The 9466-nt window shown below is 33.1% G+C and overlaps 1 protein-coding gene across 3 annotated transcripts; it reads left to right on the top strand.

The window, feature by feature from the left end:
* Positions 1-2800: 2800 nt before the first annotated feature.
* AAE14 (acyl-activating enzyme 14) lies at positions 2801-6435 on the top strand. 3 transcript variants are annotated; one of them, XM_079061319.1, is made up of 11 exons: positions 2801-3200; positions 3692-3764; positions 3880-4051; positions 4147-4245; positions 4381-4478; positions 4561-4754; positions 4856-4983; positions 5054-5406; positions 5492-5703; positions 5780-5870; positions 6335-6435. In XM_079061319.1, exons 1-11 carry the CDS (start codon positions 2878-2880, stop codon positions 6410-6412), a joined length of 1821 nt encoding a protein of 606 aa, XP_078917445.1. In that variant the 5' UTR covers positions 2801-2877; the 3' UTR covers positions 6413-6435. The 3 variants fall into 3 exon arrangements, with proteins under 3 accessions (XP_078917445.1, XP_078917447.1, XP_078917446.1); XM_079061321.1 differs by having other exon boundaries at positions 2802-3200; positions 6330-6425; XM_079061320.1 differs by lacking the exon at positions 6335-6435 and having other exon boundaries at positions 2802-3200; positions 5780-6075.
* Positions 6436-9466: the final 3031 nt, after the last annotated feature.

Here is a 9466-nt window from a genome sequence, read left to right as displayed (position 1 = left end):
TGGGATTCTTACAAGTATTCTCTTTGTTTTATGTCCCACCTAAAAAGTGAGACAAGAACTTGCTCTTAATTTTTTGTTTATATTTTGTTGATGTTGTTTTCCCATGAAGCTTTAATAATTATAGTAATATGTTATTAGCTTAGGTTGTTCAAATAACAACTTATATGTATCAATGGTTTGATCATTGAACTTTATTTCCATTACTATATAATCATTTAATTGCAAAGAATGCTAAAAATTATTCAGATTCAAGCTGAGAAAAAATATTCAATTTTCAAAAATCGTTGTGGAGTAAAGAGGCCAGTTGTGATAATTTGATTCAAGTTCCTAGCCTTTGGATGATTTGTAAGTAACATATATTTTAAGGTGGCTCACATGAAGGAGTCATTATTCGAGTGCATAGTTGTTTCTTATACATGGATTGCAAGCTTGCAACTAGTTAAAAAGTTCTATGTTAGTTGGGCGGATTTGCTTTAATATCCACTGGTTATATGAATATGAAAGTTACATTTGTAAAAGGTAAAAAAAAGTTTTGGTATTTTAAGCCAGATACTATATAAAAATGTGAAGTAGTAACCAACAAACAAATAACCAAAGTTTTTTATATTTTACAAAAATGATCGTTGTCCTAAATGGGTCATTCCGGACTTGTATGTGAAATCTTACGTGACGAAACTTTCACCAAAATCACTAATCTGTAACAAAGGCTTCAAAAGAGACCAAAAATCTATAACTCACAATTTGTCATTTCAACTTGTTTTTGAAATGATTCCCGACTTGAGAATGATCAAATCCATAATTGTTTATTGGATTTTAGACTCATTTTAGTAAAAAAAAAATGAAGTATTCCAGATTTGTTAGATTTTAGTAACAAACCGATTTTGGCACCACTAATTACGGAACATGTCATTATGGAGCACGATTCCATATTCTAGACTTGGTCATTTTAGAGTAAGATAACTATTGTTTTGTAGTTGTGGTAAATCTAAGTCTACACTTCAAACACTGCATTTTTAATGATCATTCTGGAGTAGATAACCAAATATATTACAACAACATATAAGCAAATACATTGTATGCAACATAAATAAAAACAATACATACTAATCGTTTTAGGAAAACATATAACATAAAAAATAAGGAAATATTTTTATATACATATAACCAAATACATTACAATATGCAACGAAAACCCTAAAGCATAAACCATAACAAAATACAATACATACCCTAACATTTTTTAAAACTAAAACATAAACAATAACTAAATACAATATCGTGCGTAGGCACACTTGGTCTACATGTATTTGGTTAACTGTGACCTAAATATTGGGTACCTTATGCCTTTGGCAAGAGATGCATAGACAGCTATGCGGCTTTGGTAGACGTAGACGTATTAAGCACTCTAAATAAAAAAGGTAAGCTCTTTGACATGACGAATTTTTTAGATTCATTCCTGGTGACTTTTTTATATTCATTCCTGTTAATTTGTGACTTTTTTAGATTCCTTCTTTGAGTATTCCTAACCTGTTTTAACAAAAAAAAAAAACGACAAATATTGTAAATATATGTGGAGCCCCATATTAACACTCCAAAATAGTCATTCTGGAGAGAAGGGAGACTTCAACATATATAACCACTTATAAGACCGTGTCTCACCAATGTGTGATACATTAACACTCCCCTTCAGAGTCGGAGGCTCAATGAGGATAGACATTGATGTGTTGAGACAAGGGGGTGTGGGACGCCGACTCTGATACCATGTAAATATATGCGAAGCCCAAGATTATCTCTCCAAAAGAGCCATTGTGGAGAGAATGAGACTCCAATATATATAGTCAGTTAAAAGATCATGTCGCACCGATGTAGGATACACTAATAAATATATGTTAATTTTGAGTACGGTACTAAAAAAATATATTTTGGGTGCACACACAACAAATACAAAACACGTATTCTGGTCTAGAATACTACAAACCATTTTGAAAAGGTGTTTGAGATGCTTTGTTTCGGGCTTATATAGAAAAATCTCAAAAAACTTCCAATAACAAAGTAAATTACGATATAAGACCGTTATACATTGTCATTTTGATGAATAACAGAATAAGCGATTAATCCAAACATGTCTTGAGTAGGGCTACCAAAAATTTTCTAAGAGAGGAGATGATATTGTTAATGAAAATGAAATCTAATATTAAATAAATTTCGAATGACTATTTTGTAAGTCTGGAACAACCTATTCGAAAACTAACTTTTATGTCGACTCAAGAACTTTATGTCATGTCTCATTCGAGAATAATGTGGAACGAATCCAATTTTTGATATGTCATATTTTAGAATACATTTACGTCGAATCTCATCAACTCCAGAACAAAAATTAAAACTATGGAATGTCGTGCTCCCGAGCAAATTGGTTATTTTGTAAAGAGAAATTAAATATCCTCTTACTTTTTGTTCATATATATCGTCCTACCCAATAAAATGATAACATGTGTAATATTTAATACTCATTTAATGATATTTTAGGATACTAATATGACACATGTCATTATTTAAATAGATATGAGGATTGGTAGGAACAAAATGTAGGAGGATATTTAATTTTCTTTTGTAAAATGAGAAAATATTGTCAAAAAAATAATTACACCGGTTAATCAATATCCCGCTTTTTAACTTGCTAAAATAGAGATCATATCAAAATGATTATATGTAATAATGACTTTAAATTTCTATGTAGAAAAAATCAAAACCAAAAATGTTCAATCAAAGTTCAAAGGGTTTTCCTACAAATCCTATTGTCTTTTAGCACATCGAATAGCCAATAAGAATACCCTGCCCCTTATCAAGTTCTTCTACGAATCCGATTGTCACTTAGCTATGATGATGATGCCATTTGTAGTAAAAGGGACCCTATCCATCATCCATCATCCATCACCAAATCCATATTTGGCGCTCCCAAACCTTCCATTTGAAAACCATCCTCTTCTCAGTTCTCAAATGGCCAGATACTACTCGGAAGCTCATATCTGTCAGTGCTTGAGTCGGTTATCAACTTTCCGGCGTAATTCTCCGATCACAATCTACGGCAGTAGAGTTAAAACTGGACAAGAGTTTGTTAAAGGAGTTTTGGATCTCGCTCGTGGACTCATCCACTTCGGTTTGAAATCCGGTGACGTTGTAGCCATCTCTGCGTTCAACAGGTTCCTTATTCTGCTTCAATTGCTCTGTTTTTCTTACATAATTAGACTTAGATTGTTTTGTACTTGATGCTGCTGCTCCTCCCGTCCAAAAAGCCCCAGTATGATTTTAGAACTTCAAACATTGTGGTTTCTTAATTTAACATTGACATGAATGCTTTTAATTTCTAAGTTTCAATTCGTAGCTTAACCTAAACAATCATTATCGTTCTGTGTCTAGATTTACATTGTTTTCTTGCTTGTGATATAAGTTTATAGTTCTGCAGAAATGTAAATGTTGCAAATTCTGTGAACATCCCAAATGGAATTCAGAATCAGAAGAGTACACTCGTAACAGTTCCAACTGATTATATGTGATTCGACATTCAAAACTAAATCCTGTCTATGAACAACACTATCTGTGGTTTTTGCTTTTCAAGTAGTCATTGTAGCAATTTATTGTTTTGAACTTCCACATAAATAATGCTTACATTACATACTCACAATTGTTTCAGCGATCTATATCTGGAGTGGTTATTGGCTATCACATTTGTTGGGGCAATAGCTGCAACCCTCAACTACCGATGGGTAAGTAAATATCAGTGGACTCCATGAGTTATTTGATTAATTGACATAACATAAGTCTCATCTTGCTACACCATTGCAAACCTTATGTGTTCATAGTTTTTTTACACATTATTAGAGCTTGGAGGAGGCTCTATTTGCTATGGAAGATGTGAAGCCAATCATGTTGATCACTGACAACGAGTATAACACTAACTGGCATTCAGATTTTCAAGCTCATTATGTTCCTTCTCTAAAATGGCATGTTCTCATGGACACCCATAACAGATACATCTCTACAGGGAACAACAGTATGTAACTTATAAAATAACACCTCAACATATAGCAACTTCAGATAATTATGTCATTAATGTCAATTTACATGCTATTGTGTTTTTATTGACAGTATTAACTACCAATATGCTTAAGATGCCTTCTCCAAAACCCCAATCATTCAACTACACTTCAACTTGTAATGGAGTGGCAATCGTGTGCTTCACGTCAGGTACTCACATATAGTCATAGTGAACGACCCATTTTACTTTCTCAAAACAACAGATGGAGTCTTATCACTTATGTTTATTAATTTTGTTATGAAAGCAGATATAAATAAATATATTTTTTTGTTTTGTGTTTGTAGGGACTACAGGAAGGCCAAAGGGTGTCATGTTAAGCCATTCAGCTTTGATTGTACAATCTCTTGCCAAAATTGCTGTTATTGGTTACATGGAGGATGATGTATGCAAGTTTTGATCTTTTTCCTTTCAATTTCTTGCTTTTAACCTTAAAAATTTCAAGTCTCTTGATCTTCATATGACAGGTGTACTTACATACTGCTCCACTAGGGCATGTAGGTGGATTATCATCAGCTCTAGCCATGCTTATGGTAGGAGGATGCCATGTCCTGATGCCAAAATTTGAAGCTGAGTCAGCTCTTGAAGCTATTGAAAAGCATCATGTCACTTCCTTCATAACAGTTCCTGCAATTATGTCTGACATGATTTCTTTCATCAGGTATTTTTTTTAACAAATACATATACAAACTACAAAGTGCATTTCCATTAATAAGTAGTCTTTCTGTATTCATTCTCCATGACCTTATATCAGATTTTCAGGGAGAAAGATACATGTAAAGAGTTGATAATGGTGAAGAAGATTCTGAATGGTGGTGGAAGCCTTTCATCCAATCTAATTATAGAAGCAACAAACGTTTTCTCTACAGCTGCACTTTTCTCAGCTTATGGTTGGTTTATATTTACTTTCAATTTTCTTTTTATGTATGAGGAGGGCATTTACGTCTTTTTCTTTTGAAGGGATGACTGAGGGTTGTTCATCTCTAACTTTCATGACACTTAATGATCCTACAAAGCAAATAACAAGTGAAGAAGAAGAAGGTGTTTGTGTTGGAAAGGCTGCACCACATGTTGAGTTGAAGATTAGCACAGAGGATTCAGATTCAGATTCAGGCCATGTTGGACAGATTCTAACAAGGGGGCCCCACTTAATGATCGGATACTGGTGGGACCCGGACCACCATATTGGAATGAAATCAGGGTGGCATGAAACTGGTGATATAGGGAGAATAGATGATGATGGTAACTTATGGCTTATTGGACGCATGAAAGGGCGTATCAAAAGTGGAGGAGAAAACATCTATCCTGAAGAGGTATCAATATAGGCAATCTACTTTTTTTTTAATTTCCTGTATATACCCCTGACAAGTTTGTTATTTTTTTTTTGTTAAAATGTAGGTAGAAAGTGTGATGTTAAAACATCCTGGGATTTCTGGAATTGCAGTGATTGGAATTCCTGATTCCCGTTTGAGTGAAAAGCTGGTTGCTTGCATCCAGTTAAACCAAAACTGGACATGGACAGATTCAGATTCAGATTCACCTTCACAGAAACTACAATGCATCTCCACTCAAAGTCTCCACCAATTTTGTAGAACAAATAATTTGACAGGGTATTTTTTATTTTAATTGCAAAATATAAATACTTTTTTCACCATTTTACTAAGTTATGTTTCTTCTGTTTTACAGGTTCAAAGTTCCTAAAATGTTTATAACATGGAACAAAAAATTCCCAATGACAACAAGTGGGAAATTGAGAAGAGATCAACTCAAAGCACAAGTTATGCTTCACTTAAACTTACTCTCAAGCAGTCTATAAGATAGTTTGTTCAGTTTTACAACATTTGTTTGTTTTATAAATAAATAAATAAATAAATAAATAAATAAAAAAGTTGATAAGAAAGCAAATCTGGATTGTTTCTAATGGTTTTGATGTGCTAATGTAACATATTATTGATTAATGTTCAAGCCTCTAATTTTACTAATTTCAGAAGGGTAAAATGCACATAATAGCATATTTGTACATAGAATTGAATCACACTAATATCATAATGATCTTGATGTTATGCTAATCTTTGTTCTTCAACTAGCACATTGTTGGAAGGACACTATAAACATATGATTTTAAAGGGAAGGCATATTTCTTATCTTTTTGTGTTTGTATACATTTATATGCAATGGGTTACTGGTTTATTATTAGTATTTGTAATTCAGTATGTTGAATTTGTTAATTTGATAGTTTAGGAAGCACCCAAAATCAAGGATGTGAGATTAAATTCCTTTCCATATTCAAGAGGAAATCATGAGAAGACTTCCCGTTAAATCATTGGTTCATTTTAAGTTTGGTAGTGTATATGCATAATATGCTTTTATAGAATTGTTCAACATATTTGCTATATTTTGTCACCAACTATGTATAAATTCCAATTACATTAATGAATGATGTGTGTTATTGCCCTTTGTTTTTTTATTTTCATTATGTCCTTTGTAGTGGTAGTGATGGTGGTTATGGTTTATTGAGATTTTGGTGTGTAGAATTTTTTTAATTTGAGGCATTTTAATCATTTCACCACATTACTGAAAGTTTTTGCTTGTTCTCATGGTGGTGTTGTAGAGGTTGTAAGGCAAAAAGTGTATTTTCACTATAATATAGTCTTGTATAAAAAATAATGTTTTTAAAAATTAGACCTTGTATAGCATTTTTTTTTCATTAATGTGATGGAAGGGCAAATTTTTTTTTTTTTTTAAGTTAAACAGCCCTTCTGTAGTTCTGTTGGGGTTGTTAAGTGCAAGGATTGGATTGTTATCAAACTATCCAATAAGGACTACCGATGTTAAAATCGCAATAAAAAGATCAAAAGTGTTAAAAATGGACAACCACAGGGACCAAAATTGTAATTTACTCTAAAAATAATATTAAAACTGAAAATGGACCTATACTATTTTTAATATCATTATCGGAAGAAAAAAAATGCTGAGTTGGAAGTGGTTATAATATTTAATTCGTAATAAAAAAAATTCAAAATATCTAGAAAGAAATACAAGTCAAAAGTATTTCCAAAAGAAAGTAGATATTAGTCAAACAGAATTGTAACATAACAACCCCCATTAATCAACCTAGTCAATTTGTAAACAACCCCTGTCACTGTTCAAGAAACCTTATCTATTTGTAATTATGTGACCTAAACTTAAAATATACTCAATTGGTACTTTTTATGCAGTTTTTCTTAAAAATAAAAAATATATACATTATTCAGTTTTATTATGCATTTATCAATACTATAATAAAATACATCAACTTTTTATTAAAAAAAAAAAAAAAAAAAAGAAGAAGAAGAAAGAAGAGTTTGATCTCAACCAACTCTTCTATATATTTCTCAATATTTCAGTTTTTGTAATTGTAGTCGATAAAGATATTTAAATATCATGTGTAAAGCATAATTTAATAAATTTTGCCTATATTTGAAAATTTTATTATAATTATGGCGTGAAAGGGGGCAGATGTTGATATGATGATGAATGAGGTTGAAATGGGTGGGAAAGGGTTGAAAAATGCAAAATGCGTGGACGATTTTCAAATCCGTATTTAAATGTCGGTCAAACATTCCATTTAAAACGTTGCCATTATTGCTATTCACATAGAGTAGGCCATAACTTATTTAACATGAATCATTTAAAACCACAATGTTTATATTATGATAATAATATGTAAACTTATGTTACGATTTTTTATTTTTAATTTATGTAATAAGATGGTTTCAAACTAAAAATCTAATTATAGTTTATGGTGGGAATGAAATATGCAATAGTTTACTTTAAATTAATTGATTTATGTAAAAAAAATACATTATTTTTATCTATGTTTTTTGTTCTGACAATTAGTATAAGAAAATACAAATACTAAGGTTTTGAGGTTGCCAATAATATAAAAAGAAAATTACAATACAAATATTGTTTTAAAATATATAAAGTATTTTATATAAGACATGTTAGACAATACATTATGCTAGAAGTAGGATGTACCTATGGAAGAGAAGAAAAACTATAGGAAGTAGTGAAGTACAACCTTGGTCATGCATTTGGTGAGTATCAAATGTACCCATTCAGACAAAATAATTCACGAAAAAAACTTTTTAATTCGAAGTCACGGTTCTTTTGTCAGGAGAAAGAACGGCTATTTAAAATCGACTAGGCGAATACTTGTGCCTTACTTTATTAAACTTATATATTTATAATTTTAAAAATATATTGTTCAAAATAATTATTTTATTGATATTAACTATAAAATAATAATTCTTGTATTAAGTTGTTAAAAATTTTAAATATTTTTGAACGGTAATGCTACTTTTAACTATTTTATGATTAGTCATTCTAAAAATTATTTATTTGATCATATTTTATTTTCGACAATAATGATTATATAAAATATCAACCATAATGTAATATCTAATTTTATGTTGTATATCGTTATTATAGTTAATTACTTTCAAATTCAGTTATCATTATTAAAGAGTTACATAAGATTTTTTTTAAAGATTTTCAATAAATTATTGATTTGGCTAATTTGGCTCTTCTTACCAAATGGTGGTGGCGTTCCCTGCCAGCCCTGCCTAGCGTTCCCTTGCCAGCCTTGCTGGGGACTCCCCTGCCAGCCCTGCTGGGGACTCTCCTGCCGGCCCGACCAGGCGCTCCCTCGTCTGGCGCTCCCCTGCCATCCTTTCCTGGTGCGCGCCCGCCAGCCCCGCCCGACGCCTCCGGGCGGCCTTGCCCAGCTCCTTGCTAGTTGGGCCTGAATTGGGCTGGCCCAATGCCTGCCCCAATTCCCCTTGACCTAATTGTCCACTATAAATAGAATAATGTCTCCTCCTTGAAGGAGGACTCTTTCCCAAGTGGTTCAGCCACCACTAAGACCTCTCCTAGACCTTTTCCCCAGACTCTTTCCCATGGCTCAGCCGCCACTATACTCCGGCAGGGTGGCTCAGCCGCCACCCGCCGCCGTCAGCCACCATACACCACCACCAGCACCAAGATGGTTCTCTCCAGCTATGGAGGACCATCTCAGATCTTTCAGCTGATCTAACTTGACCGTCGGAGTCCGCTCTCGGGGCACAGTCCCTGGGACGGCTCTAACGACTTTGCACTGTGATGTCCAGATCTCCGCCGCAACAGAAGACCAGAAGACCCGTCGAAGGTCGATGTCGCATCATTTGGCGCCATCCCGGATTCGAGCAAGTAGCAAAAGCCTCAGTTGGCCTCAAGCTCGTTTTTGCCCAGATTTGTTCAGATCTGATGTGTTTTCATCTAAGATTTGTTCAGATCTGTTCATTTCTACCCACCATTTGGTTCAAATCCATTTGGTTACTACCAAGATCTGTT

This window comes from Lactuca virosa, chromosome 7, assembly GCF_052849685.1.
Source record: "Lactuca virosa cultivar CGN04683 chromosome 7, Lactuca_virosa_CGN04683_v6, whole genome shotgun sequence".
NCBI classification, from domain to species: Eukaryota; Viridiplantae; Streptophyta; class Magnoliopsida; order Asterales; family Asteraceae; genus Lactuca; species Lactuca virosa.
Note: the sequence above shows the minus strand (reverse complement) of the source record. Positions and strands in the feature narration are given on the sequence as shown.